Consider the following 22574-nt stretch of genomic DNA (forward strand, 5'->3'; position numbering starts at 1 on the left):
CTATTAATACAGTAAATTTATTTTTTTTATCCTTTTTTCTTTTATTCCTTGGACTTTTTAGAGTAGAAGTTCCCAACCTTTATTTATCTATTGGTAGATTTGTTGGTTATCTGTTAGGTATTAATGTATTTTTTATTTATTTTATCTTAGGCTTTTATTCAATGCAAATTGGGTGTGGGATATTTTATATAAAATTTAAAAAAAAAAATATTACCTTTCTCATTATAAATAAGTATACTGTACTCACAATGAGTATGAAGTAAGTTGAATGCAGTGTTGTTCATTAAAATCTATTATTAATTTCTAAGGTGAATTTTTTTCTTGTTTAAACTCAGTTTTCGGAAGAAAAACCGTTTCCTCTTTGATGTTAACTTTTTTCGCACTTAAGCAATAATTAGTCGTTGGCCGACCTTCATTTTGTATCATGTTAAGTACTCGTGATGTAAACATGACAATATTCCAAAAAAGTGATCGATTCATGGACTTTTGTTTGTAAATTCGGTGTTTCCTCCTATATTTTTCAGTATTCTTTTGGGCATAAGCTGTGCTCATATTTTACGAATTGTAAAAAAAAAAAAATGATTGTTCTGTTACAAGCCATTTCGATTTAGAATATAATAATTGTATTTGTTTTTTATTTATTATAATCATCAATTAAAAAAACAACACTTTTTTTGTGTAAAATGTTTTAAAATTTTACTTCAAAAGGGCTTTTTATAATTACAATATTATTAGACCAGGGCCCTGTTTGATAATATAGTACAAACTAATACTATTAGTATTGTAGATTTAACTTACTTAAATTACACTGACCTGTACAATTTAATAATAATTTATTTATTGCTATTTACAACTGTATACATATATACACATCAAGTAAATTTGCTCTAAGTGATATTATGACATGATACAAACATGTGGAGAATCTACCCATTGATAGAACTCCAAGACTTGTACAATAGTAACTTGAATTTTATTTCAAGGAGAAGATGGTTGGGGATGCGATCAAAATGAAACACAAGTAAGTTGATGTAACTTATCACTTGGCGATTGCATTTCAAGCTAACAGCCCTGAAGAAGGCTAGAAACTCGAGCCGAAACGTTGGCATAATTAAATAAGTTACATCAACTTATTTGTGTTTCATTTTGACCACTCCCCCAACCATCTTCTCCTTGTACAAGTCATCTATGGTCAACTATCTCTCATAATTTTGAACTCTAGTACTTTTTGATTCCTGTAATATCACTAATAGTCTTCCCTATTTGGAAAAATAAGTATTAGTATTATTACCAGGTTGTTTCTATACTTGTATTTATGAACCAATACTATTAGCTTTCATTATGAAACAGGGCCCAGAAATCTAAATCATTTACACCCTTTTAGATTAACACATATATTTCTTTATGAATTCTTTACTACCAACAACGTTTCGGGTCTTAACCCTCCTCCCCCACCCCTTCAGGTTGCCTCAGTTCGCTTTTTTAAGTCAATTGTTAAATTAACTACGTCATCTCTTGAAATTAAAAAAAAAATATTCTATTTGTAATTGTAAGTTTAAAACATTTTAAAATTAGTAATTATTAAATTCGTTCCTTATTTTGCCAATTTAATTCTTAATTTGCATCAGATGTGTTTAAGATACAGAATACAATATAAGGGAAGAATGTGAACTTATTATTATAGCAAAGTTTTATGAAAAATGAACTAGTTAATTTAATGATTGATTTAGAAAAATAGATTGAGGAAACTTGAAATGTGCATAATGCCTGAACTTATGGTAGGAAAGAATGTATTAAGAAATATATGTATTGATCTGAAGGTGTTAGAGGTTTAGATACATGGACTAAAAAAAAAGTAATAATTCTCTTCCTAAAACTTTATTAAATGAAACGTTTACTATCATTGAGGTGTCTTTTATTAAACTATAAAAATTGATTTGTATTATAGCTTTAATATAGGATTGGGACTTTGATTTATTTCTTAACTAAACATTTTAAACCTTGTTGATAGAACAATCTGAAGACTGGATTTTATCCTGTTCCAATCAGTTCTCTGTTTGCTACTGCTGCCGTTGTTTCGGGCTCTCACTACTATGGCATAGAACTACCTGGGTTGGACAAAATATTAAGACTGATACCAAAGTAAGCAATAATTTTATTTAATATAATATTATTTACAGTGAGATGATCTTCAAAAACTGTGATTAGGTCAATGTTAAATCTATTTTACAACCAATTTCCTGCTGCCTCCTCAAATCTTGTTGATTAAAAGTAGTTTTAGTACTATCATCAGGATAATCACATTACTGAAGATTCTTATCTGGATAAGATACATAAAAGTTCCCTGATAAACGCCTTCCGCCGTAGAAATATATTCACACTACAACCCTACCAAATACTTGTCACTCATGTTTCCAATCTATAGCCCCCCTGTTATTCCAATAAGTAGCCCAAATATCTTTATGAACTTTTACTTTTCCAACATTTTTTTCACAAAAAATCTTTCTAGATAATCATGGCTTAAGGTAACATCAAAAATTTTTTCAGACATGTAGTGCATATAAAAAAAATAATTAAGAAAAATGGTGTAAAATTACAGCGTTTCATTCGCGCAAAGAATTTTTTGTAAGGGTGTAGATCAGAAGGTATTTATTATTATGGGACACTTTTATATATTTTTCCCATATAGAGCCTCATTAATTTTATTTATTAATAATTATGAATATTTATTAATACCTTGTCTCTTTCAAGAGATTCTAAGCTAAGGAATATTGTGCAAACCACTAGATTACCACTAAATCTTCAATATAAAAATATTTTAAATTTATATTATGTGAATTTGTTGTTTTGAAGATGGTTAATGATACATTTTAATTCCTCACATATTCTGCTCGTCTTACTTTAAGCATTTATATAATTGTTTCTAATGTTACGTTTATGCATCATCAAAAAAGTCATTATACTTGTGAAAAAGTAATATTTTACTATTGAATGATATTATAATACATTAAATAATGAATTTGTTAGGGTAGAAAAAAATAAAAGAATTTTTTTTGTTTATAGATACGATAAATTATCAATTTCGTAATTCAAACAAATCTTTTTTAACTTTATTTTTGCCAGTTTCATTTTACTTTGTACAAATATACAACAACTAATTGAGTATTTTAAGTCACCTAATGATATATTTTCTGTTAATTTATATATCTATAAATATTTGCTACATCCACATTATAACTAGGAAAATTGAATAGTTAATACGACAGAGAAAATTGCTGTGATGTAGACTTTTAATTAATAGAATGTTATTATTGAACTTCCAAGGCCAATTGTGCCTTTTTTATTTTGTATTATAATTTCCACAGATATAATTACATCATTTAAAACTTCAAATTGATCACATCTAATGAGTCTTAATTCTTATTTTATTTATTTATTTATTTTTTTAAGTGGACAGGAAACTAATGTAAATAAACCTTTTCCTTTAAAAGTTTTGATTTAGATTAAAATTAATAATTAAATTCCCTCAAATCAATAAACATACTTATTTGATCCATCTTTTTACTATTCAAACTGCCATAATAAATTTAAAAAGTTCTTTTACCTGCATGAACATCTTTTTGGGGAAATAAATTTATCATCCTTTTTTAAAATTAAAACCTTTTTTACTCTCACAGCTTTGAAATTATTTTTAGTTAATTGTATGAAATATTTTTTTCATTTTCCATCCTATATGGATCTGATTATTTCTATATTTAATATTAATTATGAAAAACTATTCAGAAAGTTATTAAAAACTATTCTGTATCAATTTACAGCAAAGATATTAAGTACGAGATTGCAGCATGCGCCGGGTTGAGTGCTATCGGCTTCTTGGGCTTTTCACTTTCTTTGAAGTATGCTCTCAAGGCTCTCTTTATGTACAAAGGTTAGTAAGTCTTTGAAGAATTTTTATTTTAATTTTTTTAGTGTAATATTCATTTAATAAAACAATGGTTAGTAAATAACATAAAACTTTTTTTTAAAAATATACATTTTAAACATTTCAAAGTAATTATATGGTTAAAATTGATAGAAGTTAATTAATAGGTATAAAACACTTAGGATTATCAATACATTATGCGATATGATGTACTATGTTTCTGTAATTTTGAAGTTCATTAGGATTTTGTTGCTCTAATTTTGGATCTTTAATAGTTTCTTCTATGATGTGTAGTTTTATTGGTCAAGTGAACTCATTTTTTATTAATATGTGAACTCCAAATAGGGAATGTTCATTGGACGGAAGAATTTTTATTATTGATAGACATTAGATCAGAATAATATACTCTTCATTCATGTTTTTCAATCCAAAATAAATTTAATTAAAAATAAGAATAATTAAAATCTGTAACACTACAACCCACGAAGAGCTAGGGATTCAGTACTTTGTAAGAAAGTATTGTTTTTTAACAATGGTTGTGCAAGGAAGTGATTTGTTCAAGATCATGCTCAACCTCCAGACTTTCCCCCAATTTAGGGTAACTACTTTATAGAGGCTGGGTTTGTCCCAGAAGGGCTCCCGAACCCACAGGCTTGACTCATGGCTATAGATTAAATAATTATCTGCCATAGCATAATTTTAGCCTGGTCCTGAAAGTTGCCTTACTTACTGAGCTACCCCATTTCCTCCATTAAAAATAAAACATTTTGAATTCCATTTTCTCTAGTTTAAATTTTTGAGTTATGTTTTGAGAGTGCAATTTAATCAACAGATTAAAACTTCAAAATTTTAACTAGTCAGTTCCCAAAGCACCCTTAAGGGTGTGTTCATGTACTGGAAGTGAAACTTTATCAGGGGTCTATTGAAATGTCTTTAGGTTTAATTTGGAACTCTTCAAGATATTATGAAAAACGAGGAACTGTTATTGGCCATTGATTAGTCAACATAACTTTTCAAATTTAATATTTTTCTCATTTATGTTCCTCTTGTCTACTTCTATTGTATTTTGTATCAGAATGGCTAAAAAAATATAAGTAATCAAACTATTTTAGCATTTATATTAAGGCAAATATTTTTTAAATAACAGATGGCAAAATTTACAATTATTATTCGTAAATCAAATCCTATTCTATCCTATTGTTTCAATAATTGATTTTTATCCACTTTTAAAAGAAAAATTTTTTTTTTAAAATTATTTATTTAAGATGTCTTTTTCACTTTATGTAAATTTTATATTTTATTGGCTTGTTATAATTGTATTTATATTAATGTCACTAATATTTTGGAATGCATGAAATTGCAGGATGGATGTATGAATCTCGTGGACCAGGAAAGAAACCATCTTTGAAAACTCGTGCATGGCTATTTTGTGTGAAACTTGTATCAGGGCCAAGCAGACCAATGCTGTACAGCTATCAGGGATCATTGCCAAGGTTACCATTACCATCGGTTAAAGAGACTATGGCAAGAGTAAGTTCTTGAAAAGTTATATTAGTTATATAGTTTCATTTTTACATGCTTTTAAAGCTTCAGTTGGTTATGTTTCTTCCTCTGTCATCTTTATTACACAAAATACATTAAATTTTAGAATATTTCAATTATTATTTTATTGTGGGGATACAGAGGTATGTAAATTATATAATAGAAAAATTAATAATAAAGTAATTAATGTAAGTACACGTAAGCTGGTAACACATAAATATAAATTAAAAAATAAGATACATAAATATAAAAGAAAAAGGAAGGATAATAAATATAAAATATAATTAAATTAAGTATGGGGTGAGAATTTATAAAATAAAACCAGAATAAAAGATATGACAGGAAAGTGGGCTTCTGAAATAATATTTTCTACACTGCTTACATTAAAATTAAATTCAAATGTGATGTACTTAACTGCCATCCCCACTCCTCCCAATACAAACGGTTCACTCTGACTCTGACTTCCGTCAAAGCAGGTATGAATTCTGTCTCGGTCGTTTTTTTTTCTTGATTTTATTCTTATTCCTTTTCATCTCTTTATTTGTATTTTCTTTAATATTTCTTCTTTTTATCTGTTACCATTTCTGTTTTCATTTATTGTTTATAATCTTTAATTTTTCTTATTTTAATTTTTACATTTCATTGTATACCCTTGTAATTTTCCATTTACTTTTTTACTTATGTTAAGTATTTGTATCTTTTTTAGCCCTGACAAAGCCCTGCAACATGGGGCGAAAAGTTGGCTCAAATAAATATAGTACAAAATATTACTATTTGGGTTTAATTTGACTGCACCCAGACCATATTCCATTTATTTTTAAAGTTCTTCTTTTCTGACTTATTGGAAGAATTAGTTTATTATTGTCATTTATTTCAACCTCTTTGTTTTTTAGTCTGTGCATTATTAACAAATCATGGGGTGATTACATTAATAAAGCAGATTTAATTATGCTTACTAGGTGTGAGTACTATACTTATATCATTGGTATGTGATATGTATTATTTACTATAAAATAAAATAATAAAATAAATTTTGGGGATAAAAATAAAATAGTACATAATGAAATAAAGTGATAGGCTGATACTAATTTTTTTTTTTAGAAAACATTGAATGAATATTTTATTTTTAGATATGTTTATATCTCTCATCCCATACTTTTAACACAATCAAATATACTTTTCATAATTTATGGACATTATTTCAGTACCTTCGCAGTGTAAGACCATTATTGGACGATAAACAGTATACAAGAATGGAAAAACTTGCCCAGGAATTTCAAAATGGTATTGGTGTAAAACTGCAGAGATACCTGGTATTAAAATCTTGGTAAACCATTTCTTTTTCTCTAAATTTAATATATATTTTTAGATCGCTTGTTTAAGTTTAATGTTAGAATAGTTTTGATATTTCTGCTTCCTCTAAGAAATAAGTGGTAATGTAAATAAAGCTTATGTAATTTGTAAAAAAAATTAGAAAAAAGTATTTATGCTTCTGTTGATTTATAAGTATAAGGATATACATGTGTATGCACTCTAGTTCAACTCATGTATGTGTTTTTTTATTATTATTTCTGACCCATTATCTAATTGTAATAATAACCTTTATTATTGTTTAAAACTACTTACAAAGAAATTGTAAAGTGAAATCCTGGGTGGACCAGAGCACTCAACAGAATTTATCTTCTTTCTTATTCAAAATTAGTTAAGAATCATGTTGTTTAAATTAATTTATACTTCTTGTTTTGATGCTTCAGGTGGGCTACAAATTATGTTTCGGATTGGTGGGAAGAATATGTTTACTTGCGAGGAAGATCTCCTCTTATGATCAATTCAAATTTCTACGGAATAGATACACTCTTCATGCACCCTACAACCAACCAAGCAGCCAGGGCTGCTGTTGTCATATACTCAATGCTTCAATTCCGAAGGCTGATTGAACGACAGGAGTTGGAGCCGGTATGATTCATTGTCTAAATTGAATTCCTATGAATAATAATTCATACAAGCAAGTTAGTTCAGTGAAGTAGTTATATTAAATTATTTTTCTTACTGTTTTACTTGACGCTGTGAACAATTTGAAAGATTACAAAAGGTATCAGGAACATTAAAAACTAATTGAAGCTAGTTGACATCTTGAAAGTTCAGAGAAAACACCTTTATTCCTACGATACTAACTTGTATTAGTATTCTTTGTAGTTTATTATAACTAACCATACATAAATGTTACTATGTATTAAAATGAATTTAATCTCAGGTTATTTTACATAAAACACTGAAATATATTTACTATTATTATTCTTATTTTAATCACCAAGTTTAATTTGATAATAAACTGCTGGAAAAAAGGGCTGGTAAACACTTGTGACCTTGATAGGGCCTTATTCAGTACTAAAAAGAGGTAGAATAGATGGCTGAAGGTGGCACTAGCGCTACCTCTGAAATGACATGTATTGATTAACTTTTATTTCAAAGTTTAAATAATTATTTAAACTAATAATAATAAAACTAAATAGTTCTAAAGCATTTCTAGTCTGATTAGAAAATGATGGTTATCCTTATGGATATAATTAATATTTTTATTTCAATCCTAAGTCTTAAAATATAATAAATTGATTTATAGTTCATTCCTAAAGTATTTTCCTGAGATTTTAAAAGTATAATATTCTGTGAAATATGCGCAGATAAATTTTTTAAATGTATTTTTAAGAATTTATAGTAAAAAAAAAATTGATTATTTATAGATCGCATAATCATTTATATCAAAACAAAACTAAGTTCAAATTTCTCTTTAGTTCATGCATTGATTTTTAAAAATCGCTCCTTTCTTAAATTATGTTTTGTATTTTTGCATAATTTTTAATGTCAAAAGAAAATTATTAAGGGTTCTATATAGTAAATTGACAGTAAGTACTAGATCATAAAACAATGTTTCTACCTTTCTGTTTAATAAAATTTAAACAGGTTAATACTCTAGAAAATATGGTAAAATAACAAGATGTCACATTAAATGATCATAATTTGATTAAATCACACTTAAAAATTAAATTTAAATAATAAATAAAAGCATTAATTAGACAGAACTGATTCTATTTTTGAATTCCTTGGATATGAGGAGTTTAGTAATATTAAGGTGGGAAAATCTGATATTGTCATCTGCACCATCAGTGCAATCAGTTAAAGCTTAGTGAGTTAAGTTTATCTAAAGTTATGGACAGATTGGAGGGGAATAGGTTGAACCCCTATCACCAATCTAATTAGAGTAGTCAGATGAAGAACAGGATAACTTTTTAATATGCCTGTATTTAATATGCAATTTTTAACTTTGTCCCGCTAATTCTATGTTTCAGATCATGCTTCAGGGTGTTATTCCATTGTGCTCTTGGCAGTATGAAAGAATGTTCAATACGACAAGAGTTCCTGGCGTCGAGACTGATAAAATAGTTCATTTACTAGACTCAAAGCACATTGTTGTTTACAATCGTGGTAGATTTTTTAAGGTTATTATTCACCATAACAGAAGAATACTACTTCCTTGTGAATTAGAAATGTGAGTAATTGTAATTATAATTATTTTTTGATTTGCTGATTTTTGTTGTTTTTTTATATTATATCAGGCTATTATGGTATATTTATTTAGTTTTGATAATTCAGTCTTTTACCCTTGATACTAAACTAAATTTTGGAGGAAACTTATGGGTAAAAATTACCATATAATTTATTGAATAGAATTAGAGATATTTATTAACCATTTTAAAATTCACTTCTTCTTTTTCAATTATCATTTATGAAAATGATGATAATATATGATATTATAAACTTGATTTAGTGAATGATAACAATTTCTTCCTTATTACAATATAATAATTTATTTCATATTACATAGCAACGTTTCGGGAGATTTCCCCCATCTTCAGGCTGCTGATAACAACAAACTTATCTTTAACATATAATTATTCTCCTATAAGTCTTATTAGCTAAATTCTTATAATATTATTGTCATTAATAAGTAAAAATTTTTTCAAATGTCCTACATTGCAGGAGAACAATTACCTTTCTTTGTTATCATTCACTAAATCAAGTTTATACCTTAAGATTCTTCCAGTCAAAGGATTATTAAATTTATGATATTATAATGTGTTAGTTGATGTTATGGGGTTATGTTCTCATTTATGGGGTGTTGTTATTAAATAGTTTTAAAAATGTTATTTGGTCATATTAAATAAAAGCATTTTGCCAAGAGCTATTGGCTCAACTTGCACAATCAATTTTATGTCTGGAGTCATTGTTTTTAAATATTAAAAAAAAAATAACGATAGAATAATTCTGTAGAACACATTAGTAATTATAAGCTAGAATAGTTTTTCAATCACTATAGAGTTACTGTTTATTGTAGACAGATGCAGAATATCCTGGACAACGATACTCCTCCAAGTGTTGGTGAGGAAAGATTAGCGGCTCTTACTGCAGGTGATCGAGCTCACTGGGCCCAAACTCGACAGGAACATTTCTTTAAGGGCATCAACAGGCAGGCTCTTGATGCTATTGAAAAAGCTGCTTTTATTGTTTGTCTTGACGATGTTCCATATGAATTTGATAAGGTGATAATTCGTAATTAAAATTAATTTATTTTTAAATTTTAACTGCCTTACCAATTCTTTTCATACAAATCTCATGATCACTTAGACATAGTCTTGTCGACTTAAATTGTAACTTAGTAGATTCTGAGGAATATACTGCCTCAGTCAATTATTGGTCGTAGGCTGAAATAATTGTAATAACATATTATGAAAACTAAAAAAGTCTATGCCAGGTCTGTTTCAAGATACTTGATCCAACAATACTTAACATGGATATTTTTTTGTTTTGTGGAAAAATCTATTTTTCTAGATAAAAATAAATCTAAAGGTCTACTCAGAGAATTGAATAACTGTTGAATTAAGAAAAGATCCACTACCGAAATTAGGTTGGTTGGCAACAGGATCAGTGGGAATTCCTATTCCTAACTGTAATATAATGGTCTATATATTGATAGGAATTAAATTTGTTGTGTGTGGAATAATAATGGTACATCATCAGCTTTAAAGCAGTCATCCCCGATATACTTAAGCTCACAAAATATGAGAAATTTTATAAAAACCATGCTTTCAGTTTCTATGTCCAAGAATCATAGGCTGAAATAGTCATGTAAGTTTTGTGGACTGGATAAGTAATCTGAGCAGAACTAATGGATGAATATTCAGAGCTAAAATTCTGATTTACGAGTATTAGTTGATGTACCACTGTGTTACAATCCCTCAAGGATTGATAAGAGGAAAAATTAGCAAAGGGAATCTTCCCTTCCTGTCTGACACTTATATCCTATGATTTAGGATTCCCTTATCTTGCCTTTAAAACATTAACTAATTGTGAGTTGAACAGTCTTTTTGGAAAAATGTACTTGTTTTAAGCTATATTGTAAAATTAGCTAAAAGTAGGAATCAGCATGATCCCGCCACTCCTTATTTTAAATTTCTTATCTTGCCTTTAAAATATTTATTTATAAAAGTTATTCGTTGATGTGCGATAACGTTACAATCTCTTAAGGAGGTCATAACTCCAAAAATAATTACAGGGAATCTTCCATTCCCGTCCTTCTCATTATTAGAGATCCCCTTATCATACCTTGAAAACATTTACTAATAGGTAAATTTTATCTCTTCTTGAGATTATGATGGGTTTAAATTTTGGTTTTGATGTCGTCCAGCGGATAGAGGTATTTGGCAATTTTTTGGCACTATTTGCACTCAATCTTTGGGTTTATTAAGCCTTATTATTATTATATTTTATTACAATTTTAAATAATATTTAAAACCTGTTTTTTCAGTTATGGTAATTTATGTTGTAGAATGTACCAAGTAAGTTGGATGAGTTTGGGCGTACTCTTCTCCATGGAAAAGGTTATGATCGATGGTTTGACAAGTCTTTCACTCTTTGTGTTGGAACTAATGGAAAAGTACGTTTGATAATATTATAATTCTTTTTTTAAGATAATTCATTTTAGTCACTGTGTATTGTCTTTCTGTGTGTTATTGGCATTTAAAGATCAATTAGATAATTAATTAGAAAAGTGCATGAGAAATTTAAGATTACCTCATAGCACCATCAGTTTTTTAATTCATTTGAACAGATATTTATTTCAAAATATGAATTCGAATTAGACAAGATTCTTTTATTTAACAATAATGTAAAGTTAAGGATACTAAAATCTGATCTCATGGACCAAGACCCCTCCCCTTTTTATAATGGAGAGACTTAATGATTTCACTTAAATTTACAACCATGTTCTTTGTTTTCCTGTAATACCTGTTGCTCTAAATGAAGAAAAATGTATCATATTTATTTTTTAAATATATTTATTTAATCTAATCTAATTATTTAACAATCTATGTTACTTTTGGAATAACCTTGTACTATATTGTTTCTATACATCTTTATTTCAACTTTGTTTCAATACAACTTAGTATAATAATACTAAGTTGTATTGAAACAAAGTTGAAATAAAGTTGTATAGAATATAATAATATTTGACATTATGTCCTTTTCTTTTCTGTCTAGATTGGTGTCAATGCTGAACATTCTTGGTAAGGTCAATAGTTTCATATTTCTCATTACAATATTAATTTTATTGTTGGATTCATTAATTTTTTTCTTTAATTATCTTTCAGTTTATTTTAGTGAGTCTGATCCTGCTGATTATAATATTGATGGTTTACTTCACAGTAGTGCTAAGTACATAGAAACCAAATTTTTGAAAAATACAATTAAAGGTTCTCTCTTGTAGAAAAATTACAACTTTGTAATTGATTTTTTGACTAAACAGATTTAGGTATAAAATTTGAATCTGTTTAGTCAAAAAATTTCCATATACTTAGCACTACTATGAAGTAAGCCATCGGAATATAAAAAATTGTATAGCTTCTGATTATAAAAGTGAAACTGTTATTATTTTCCAGGTAGTCCGAGTATTCAATTCTTCAAATAAAAAATTTTATTTTTGATTTCAACGAATTATAAAATATTATAATCACATATTACCTTAAATCTAAATGAATGCCTTAGAAAAACTGGTAGAGACTATATTTCAAGTTTCAATTATTCCAAATTGAAGAAAAATACAATCACTGCTGTTGATTATGGAAGTGTGGGGTAATGGTGCCACATTAAGAGAAAGTTTATTTTTGTAGCTTCATTTTATCTGAAAATTTGATACTAGTTCTTAAATATGCCAATTATTTGTTTTATAATATAACAAATATACATTCAAAATGGCAGTATCTTGCATTTATAGTATCAGAAAAAAGCGATAAATAATGACGGTACTACTGAAGCTTAACTAGTTGCCAATTTGGTGTTACCTATTTGCTAGGAAACATGATACAGAACCAAAAGCAGGGTGTGGCGGTATTCTCCATGGTGGTAAATTGTATCATTCTCCCCTAATCTTGGAAAAATATATTATACTGATGATTAATATTTTTGTTTAATTGTAATATACAATTAGTAGAATTAATAATGAACTTTTATTATTAGCCAGTTTGAACCATGATGGGGAATGTTGACTTATATTCTGTGGAGGAACTACAGAATAAATTTCAAGCTTTTTACTCTTTCCATAAAGGTTGGTAACCTGTTGGATAACCTCCCTTTCCATGTACATAAGATCGTCAAACCCAATAAACAACTTCAACGATCCTGAAAACATTTTAATGTTTATTTTTGTTTCTAAATACTCTGTTTGTTTAATTAATCCATTTTAAAACTTTTCACGAACTATTGTTGTGTTGGTTGATCATGTTGGAATTATAATAGCTAAATGATAAATGTTTGTTAAAGAAAGACAAAATTGCAGGGCTGATGCTGCAGTCACATCACATCTTTGGGAATTTACCATCATTGAAGAAACGAGCGGCAACTGGTAATACAAGTAGCAAAATGGGATTGTTTAGCTGCTTGCTCATCTGATCTTTGCCTCAACTTTTCATATTGTGCTTTTCTAGTTTTAGCTGCTTTCTTCCTTTTATTAATATTCTAATGCTATCACCCAGACATCTACTAACTTTTTCTTTACCTGTATACGGATACCGTGTAAATATTTAACTAGCTCTGTTTTAAAATTGAATATTACAGAGATAATCTTTAGTGGGCAGGTGGAAATTTCATTTAAGCATTTATAACTACTCTTATTCCTCTTTCTACTACTGTGTCACTGCAATCCACATCGGTTTATTGCTGCTCTGTTATTTCATGCTCATTGAGTGGACATCAAATCAGCCCATTGAGATCTTGGCTGTACAACTTTTATCCTTCTATATACCTGTTCTTGACAATTATTTTTTATCTTACTAAAAATACAACCAACTAGTGGTTTTTAGCAATTACTTTAATCTTCAAGTTATCAAGGTCTGCTAAAATTCAGATTGTTTGAAATTCCTGTCCTGTGCCTGTTGGTTAATTTTGTCTGTAAAAACTTTACGATGAAATATCATCGCTACAATAGAGTTCCTTTCTCATGTATTTTTACTTATATATAGATACTTAATCATACATTAACAATATTGTACAGTCATAGATTCTGTACAGCCCTTATTCCTTGTCATAGTTATTTCTATGGAGAATTTATCATTAAAAATATAAGAATTTTTTCAATGACTTAAACTATTGCGTTAGGGTTGGGATAAATAAATATTAAATTAAAGGTTAAAAAAAAAATTCAAACAGGTGAGTCTGCCTATTATGTTTGTAAGCCATTTTAGTACAGTTCGACCAATTTTCTGTCTGGGAACATTCGACTTTTTTTAATCATTAGTTGCATGGGGGGGGGGGAATCTGACCCACCATGTAAGTGTGAAATGGCTTTCATTGACTTTCTTTTAAGTTAATGATGACAATTTTTGGCCTTCTAAATATATTAAAATTCATTTAATAAAGTTGTGTTTTGTTTTTGGATACAAAATATTTTTTTAGCTTAGCTATGACATAAAGGATATATGAAGGACAGGTGAGATGGTCAAAAAGGATTTAACTAGGTATAAACACTTTTTATTGATAGTTGACCTTTAATCCACATTTGAGATTTTATATCTGTGTGATGGGTAGTTAAGAACTATTTTTATTGAGTACGAACTTTATGTATTCATACAGTTGTCACACAGACATAAGCCCTGTAATATGGGTTAGAATGTTGGCTATCAATCAATAGTTTTTATGCCTAGTTATTTAAGTTCCTTTTTGATCGCCATTTGAACCATCTTATCCTTAATTATATAAACAATCAACTAACTTCCAATTCCCTTAGACATGTTTGTTGTTAGAGCAAAATTTATTCTAAAATATTGATTACATTTCACTTATTTCATATTCAATCGTATCTATATGAATATTATATAAAATATAAATAGTTGAGGTTAACATCAATAAAACATGAACATATGTTATTTAATTGTAATAATTAATCTATTTATGCTCCTTGGCTTCTACAGAATATCTCTAATGAATGAGTTTTTTAGTTTCAATCAATATTGGCATTAACTTGGAATTAGTGTAGTATTTAATTTTATGCAAGATTTTTATGACTTCTAATAATATTATGTATTGATTACGAAATTAAGCGATTTGGAAAGGTATTTTACATGCAGGTGTCTCAGTTGAATTATTGGAAATAAATATTACTATTCTCATCTGTTATTTTACCATACCTCCGTATTCTGAGCATTATTGATAAATATTAATCCCCCAAATTTTTTTTTGTTATGGATTCCTATGTTTTTGTCTCTTTTTATTGTATATCTGATAAGTTTTGCCAAAGTTTGAACTGACTATTTATTAATTCTATTACTTCTTCTAAATCTGCTGCTCTTTACATTCATTTTTACTATTTAGTGTTAACATTTTTCCAACCATATACATTTTTGATAATTGATAAATAAACTAGTATTGTAATCAGAATTAATAAGTAAATAAATTTAGAGTGATTAATAGTATTTATAATTGAATTGGTCATCAATAGGCTTGTTCCAACAGGAGTCTGATGATATTCAGATAGCATTTGAACAAAATTAATTGATAGGCCTGTATCATGATTTTTGTAAATTCAGTTATCATGAAGAAAAAAAAAAGGAGTGAAATTGACTAATAAATCCTTATTTCTGTTATACTACACCAGAAAGTTAATAGTATACAGCATATTGAAATGATAAAATACACTTGAAACATTAAAAATTGATATTGATTTGCCGTACATAGACATTAAATAAATTACCCTGCATTGCGTGTATTTTGCGCAGAAAAACAGTTCCCCTTATTTTGATTCAAGTTCAATTGTTCAAAATTTTATCATGCTTCAAATATAGTTGAGAACGGAAACAGTGACAATATCGGTGATATAAATCGGAGGAATACTTTTGGAAAAGTTGGAGAAATGTACTTGGAGTCTACAGCAACTTGAAAAAAAATAAAATAAATAAAAGTGAGAAATGATTGTCATTTTCAGTTTCCAAATTGTTTAGATGTCGCCTTCTGTCCATAACTTTAAAAGTTAGAATTCACAAAAACATTATTATTTTGTGAAACATGGGTTCTTACATTAAAGTAAAAACAATGCCCTATGGTTTTTGAAAATAAATAAAATAAAAAAGTAAATTAAAACTTTTTTTGGATTCCCTAATTCTTTTATTATTATCATCATCCAATATAGTTGATTGACCTTTTATTTCAATAGAATAAAACCTTTTGTACATTAGTTCGGATTAACATTAATTTCATAAATTCTCAAAATTTCTTCCCAGTGAGGAAACATGCAATTTTACTAATATGCGACCAGACATGAGGATTAGTTGAATAAACTTCTAAAGCATTTACCGCCTTCTTGATGTTTCAGGATTCTTTTCAAGTACTTTAGCTTCTTCTCCTCTTTGGGCTGTTTAGCAGTTTTAGAAGTTTTTTGTACATTCCATAAAAATTTTAAATTTACATACATTTAGATGGACGTTTTAGGACCACTCAATTTGTGTGCAGTTTAATGATTCAGAAAAGGGAATATGGGAAGTTTATTATTATTATATATATATATTTTTCAGAATCATATAGAGGGGACTGGAAACTAATGTTGTTTTTTTTTTTTTCGTGTCACTATTTGATTGTCATTTGTCAGCTCATTGTGTACATCAAAGTCGTGACAAAAACTAGTGACTATTTTTGCATATATTATTTTTGTTATATTATAGTGACTTGTTTTAGTTGTAAATAATTAAATTAATTTTTTTTTTGCAATTTTGGGTGAAATGTCCAGCCAAATACCAGAAGAGGTACATACATATCTGGCATTGCATGGTTTTTGAGTGCATGCTTTCTTAACCCACCTTGGTCAACCATCCAAGAACATTTTCTGGAGATTGGGAAAAAGTGTAGAGGTGCAGGTGTTTGAGCCTGCATAATCTATCCAAAGAGAACAAATGCAACTGATTCACCATATGCAACTTATTGCTTCAGTGGCACAATACAGAAGCATTTTTTGATCACTTGATCACCGGAGATGAAAAATGGGTCCTCTATGATAATCCAAAATGCAAAAGGCAGTGGCCCTTTCCAAATGCAAAGCCAAATGAATCACCACCAAAGTACTGCTAAGCCAGGTTTACACCCCTAAAAGGCCCTTTTGTGTGTTTGATGGAGTACTTGTGGTATTGCTTATTTTGAAGTGATGGAACCTGGCCAGCTGTGAATCTAGTGACCTTTACTGTGACAAATTGGATTGTGTAAATCAATCTTTAATTGAAATGTGACCAGTAATCGTAGATAGAAAAGGCATTATTCTCCAACATGATAATGTAAGACTGCACTGCGCAAGACCAGCACTGGAAAAAATAAATAAATTGTGGTGGGAAGTGGGAGGAAATTAAGAATAACACATAGGAAATAGGAAAAAATACATTAGAAAATAAGTAAAATACAGTGCAAAATTAATAAATGAATTGCTATTTTAATTTTAATTTTTTGTTTTGTAAAATTTTGAGAAAGTCCCATTTGCTTACAGCACCCCTGGCATACGCTTGGGACACCCCGGGGTGCTACCACCCACTTTGGGAACCACTGAGATAGAGGATAGATTTTATTATAAACTATTATTGAATGGTTAATTAAATGTTCATTTCACAGCTCCTTAGTGAGTCATATGATTTATATCTTCATGTTAGTTTACAAAAAAAAAATACTTTTGTGCTCAAGAATATTTTGATTTATATTGTTGGTTGTAATTTTTTTTTTTTAATATTTATTTATTGCTATTTACAACTGTTTATTATTATACATTTAGTAAATCTGATCTAAGTTAAATTTGAGTGTTACAGGCGTGTAGAGAAATTACCCATTGGTAGCACTCTAATGACATTTTACATTAGCGGTCTCGTGGCCATCTTCTTTTCAGGCACCTCAGAGGATTGTCAGGAATGGAAGAGGATACAAGATTAGAAACTAGGGGGTTTGAGTGGTTAGAGAGTTTATAATGGAAGGAGTGATATCTGGTTCGGGCTAGGGTTGTAATTTAAGCATTGAAATAATACTGTTATTAAAATTTTAGTTTTGTTTTGTTAAGATGATATGTTCATGAACTTCAGTTTTATTTTGTATGAGTTAACCATTAAATGTGATACCATTTTTAAACTAATATAAACCTGTTTTTCAATTTAAACTGTTCTGATGTCATTTCAATCAAAAAATATTTTTTTTAAAGTGATGTACTAATTTTACGAGTGTTACCAGGGCGGATGCAGCAATTATGAGCCAGTCTGTGGAACATGTAGTTTTTAATGAAATTGAAATTGGGTAAAATTTAATTATTTATTTTTTTGTTTTTTGTTTTTGTTGTTTTGGAGTTGATACACTTGTCTTTTTGAAATTGATTCTGTGTTTTGTAGTTTTATGTTTTTGAGTGACCAAATGTTTTAGTATTTTTTTTTTTTTTTTTGTGGTTTGTTTTTGCTAGAGATTTTTTCTGTTAATAGTTTGGCTTTAAAGAAGATTAGAAGTAAGAAGTTTTTGTCATGGTACTGCATGTATTCTTTTGCATGGTTAATGTGTTTTTCCACTTTTTTAAAACTATTATTTTTATTGGATTCAGTTCTTAATTTTATTGCTTTGTTTAATTTTATTCTTGTAAAATATCTTTGCCTCAGTAATGCCATATATGCATGATATTGATTTGATAAGCATGCTATTATCTGTCATCAATATGAATTACTCAACTTGTAAGAGATTTTGTTTTTGTTACAATGATTTGAAATTTTATCTTTGAGAAAATTTATATTTTAAGTATGATCAATATCATTCCAGTTAATGTTAAACTGTCCATGATGTTGATTGATCCTTTAATCACTAAAATTAAAAATATCAGGCCTTTGTGACCTGATCATTTGGACAAATGATTCCACAATTCAACAACAACATAAATACTATTTGTGTTATTATATCATTGTTCTATTTGTTATTCTCAAGGGAAGTCTCAGGATAATTTATTTTCATTATTTAGACAGTAACTTGTGAAGAAAGTGCCCAATGATAATTATTCCATTAAAAATGAAATGTTACACATATATTTTTTTTTTTTTAAATTCAAAAGTTAATGTTTATGTTCATGCATGCATGTGTGTGTAACCATGTCTCTGATGTTTCATCTAAAGGAGAATTTGTTTCTTCTCTAAGAACTCTTATCAATTTTATTTCCCTAATTGCACAGTTAGGAAATTTTTATTTCATGTTTCCCAGAATGTGCAACATAAAATATTGTCATGAATACTGAGATATATATCTCATATATACTGACATATGTATAATGAATATTACAAGAATTTGTAATTCAGTTTATAAAAAAATTGACCAGTGTTCTGCCACAAGGAATTAGGTTTGAAAACGAACAAAAAATGGGTCAGAAATGTTATTTAATTAATTAATAAAGGATACTTGGAGTTTTAAGGTTTTTTTTTTTTATTTTTATTTTCTCATAAATTATTATATCTCATAATATACGGGATTTGTAAACCTTAGAAAATAGTGAGCACTATTATTTTGTAGCTCAATATTTGCTATTTCATTTATTTGAAGAAAACATGTCTCAGTTTTTTAAAAACTTCTGATCCCACCATATTTACTTTTTTCTTGTTTATTATGTTTTTCTCAGTAGTTACCCAATGGTATTATCAATATCATATGTTCTCCAACAATATTCCAATTTGTTAACAAGGAGAGAATTTCAAGTTTTGTTTTCCCTTTAATTTCAGTTTAGTGCATATAGTTGGTCGATTATGAAGTCCTCTCTTGTTTATTTACCATAAAAAGACAAAATTAAATTAATTAATATCAGTGGGTAGGAAAAGAGTACTGTACACGAATGTATGATTCAAATTTGGAGAATTTCAGGTACACTTATTTTTTTACATTTTTTGTGTTTTACTCACTAATATTATTTGCACTTACAATTATTAATGTAATTTTTTCTCCAAAAATCTGTTTTTTCACTTTCTGTATGCATTTTAAAACAAAAATACTAATTGACTGGTGATTTGGTGAATCATGTTTCTAAAATGTATTTTTTTCTCTTGTTTTTAATATTATTTAAAAAATGGCATTTACTGTTGCACGCTTGGTTTTGGAGTTGGATAAATTAGTAAATAATATAAATATAAGTTAGTTAGTTATCTTATTTTGTATTAAATGTTGTTTAAAAATTGAATAAAAAACTAATTCAAATCTAAAAACTGACCCTCACAAAATATTTAACTAAATTTAATATTAAAATATACATGTATATTGTATTAATTGATATCAATCAAAATGATAGGTGAAAATGTTATGGACCACATTTCACCAATATATTTTTCATTATAAAACTATATTACAGTAAAAAGGATTTGCTTACAATTAATTGTTTGAAAAAGTATTGAATTTAGTCCAGTCAGAAAAAAAATTTCTAGCTTTTATAATTTTAATAGTGATGTAGTTTTTAAACAGGAATTAGTGTATAATATTGATTTATTTATTTTAGACCTAAAAGCTCCGAAAAAATAATAATAAGAGAAGAAAACAAACAAGAAAAATATTTTTATAATAGTTCACAAGTACTTTCTTGTATTGCATGCACGAAAATATATTTTAATAGTGTGTCTGGGGTGAGGAGGATTGTGTTTTGAGAATATATTAAAAAGAATGTAAAACTGTTGTAAAAATGTTTATTATTATAGCGTTTTATAAAAAAATCGTGGGTGTAATGTGATCTATATGATTTTTAGCAATAATTTTGATTGATCTCTATTAATTAAAAATGAATCCTAATAGATAAACTAATAACGAAAATAAAGTTGTTTAAAATAGATATAAACATATATATAATATTTTCTTGATTAATAAGTTGATGAAGAGAATAAGTTCCTGATGAATACATCATACCTTCTGGTATGTTGTTTTCCCTGACAAATATAAGCTCAGCATAAATACCCCATACGGAACTTGATATGTATATCAATTTAATATAATTTAAAATAAAAATTTCTTTAGATAAATGGTTTAATTTAAGTGTACAAACATTTTTAACAGTTTTTTTTTTAAAATTTTATATTACTGAATTAGTGTTTTCTCAGCAACTTTATTTTTTTTCTTATTACTGCCGGTTAATCAGGGTTCTACTGTACTTAACAAATTATTTGTATCTATTTTAAACTAACTCATTGATAGTGTCTTTTTTTCTAAATGAAAGGTACAAAGAAGATGGTCATACGAAAGGAACTCCTAGTTTTGCCCCTCCTCCTCCTATTAAACTACAATGGGACTTGAAGGACTCTTGCCTTAATGCGATTGATGCTTCTTATCAAGTAATGTATTCTGAATATAGTTAATAGCAATATAATTTATAAATGCCATTGTTAAACATAATCATATAATCTACATATTTGCAAAATCATCTTACTTTGATTTAATAATGGTTCTTGGTGAAATATGATCTTCCTATATTTATTATTTATTGAAAATATTCAATTCCAGTGATTGGGTTACATGGAAAACTAAGTTTTAAGTTAAAATCTTGACACTCCAATATCTTAAAAGTTAGATTTTTCAGTTTTGTTATTATTACATTGAAGGTGTAATATAGTAGTTTTTCTTAAGTTTATTAGCAATCATCGCAATGGGCTATAAGCCTTTATATAGAAAAGCTAGTATGAGTCAATTTTGCTACATTGATTTTTATCTTCCATTAAAAAACTATTCTGAAAATTTAAAGAAATAATGATATCCTATTCTCATGTCATTTGTTTTTTAAGTAGCCATATTTATTTTATTTTTTCTAAATGATACTATATTTGCTTTATTGATCTAATATTTCTATAAACTTTAGTTATTTAAAATTTGCTAAGTGCGATGATGTAATATTTCATTGATGATACATCACTTAACTTGATATGCTTGTCAAATAATTTAAATTATATGATCATAATTATATTTTTAAAGTTCTTTTCCAATATTTTGAATAATTAAGGTGGCAAGGCAGCTTATTGATGACATTGATCTTCACATTTACATGCACGATGCCTATGGAAAAGGTTTTATGAAGCAATGCAGATTGAGTCCTGATGCTTACTTACAGATGGCATTACAGTTGGCATATTACAGGGTATGTATAAAACTCATCCATTTGCTACTTCGTAGTAACAAATGTTTTTAAATTATATAAACAAAAAGAACAGGTTGTTTATAGATGGATTTACCTAACTTATTAGAATCTTATCTTCTTTGTCTATTGTATAAATTTTTTTCAGTAATTGTTCGATCACATTTGTCAGTATTACTTTAGTGTTAAACCATCTAGTTTTAAATTGAGTATAAACCATTCAGATTTAAATGGAATATATCTGTTCATCATAGGATATAAAATATGATTGATATATCAAGAAAATTTTATATCAAATCTCAATATACTTTATAAACTTTCTAACAAAACTACAAGACTGCATTGAATTGTAAAAATGTATTCATTTTAGTAGTTACAAAAAGATTAAATATACAATAATGTATTTAAAATATACTAATT

At 27.8% G+C, this 22574-nt stretch overlaps 1 protein-coding gene across 4 annotated transcripts in view; it reads left to right on the forward strand.

Moving 5' to 3' along the window:
* whd (carnitine O-palmitoyltransferase whd) overlaps positions 1–22574 on the forward strand; it is a 59300-nt gene that overhangs the window by 31599 nt on the left and 5127 nt on the right. For 2 of the 4 annotated variants that reach the window (XM_014417558.3, XM_014417557.3), the window contains exons 3-15: positions 2012–2142; positions 3819–3928; positions 5286–5452; positions 6670–6791; positions 7219–7420; positions 8812–9011; positions 9858–10062; positions 11349–11456; positions 12059–12084; positions 13353–13418; positions 18260–18322; positions 21246–21360; positions 22023–22157. In XM_014417558.3, the coding sequence (XP_014273044.1) occupies positions 2012–2142; positions 3819–3928; positions 5286–5452; positions 6670–6791; positions 7219–7420; positions 8812–9011; positions 9858–10062; positions 11349–11456; positions 12059–12084; positions 13353–13418; positions 18260–18322; positions 21246–21360; positions 22023–22157 (1650 nt within the window). The remainder of the gene's footprint in view (positions 1–2011; positions 2143–3818; positions 3929–5285; positions 5453–6669; positions 6792–7218; positions 7421–8811; positions 9012–9857; positions 10063–11348; positions 11457–12058; positions 12085–13352; positions 13419–18259; positions 18323–21245; positions 21361–22022; positions 22158–22574) is intronic. The other 2 variants (XM_067049302.1, XM_067049303.1) reach the window with 2 other exon arrangements.

Source organism: Halyomorpha halys, unplaced genomic scaffold (genome assembly GCF_000696795.3).
Source record: "Halyomorpha halys isolate HHAL.00 unplaced genomic scaffold, Hhal_1.1 Scaffold161.1, whole genome shotgun sequence".
Classification (NCBI taxonomy): Eukaryota; Metazoa; Arthropoda; class Insecta; order Hemiptera; family Pentatomidae; genus Halyomorpha; species Halyomorpha halys.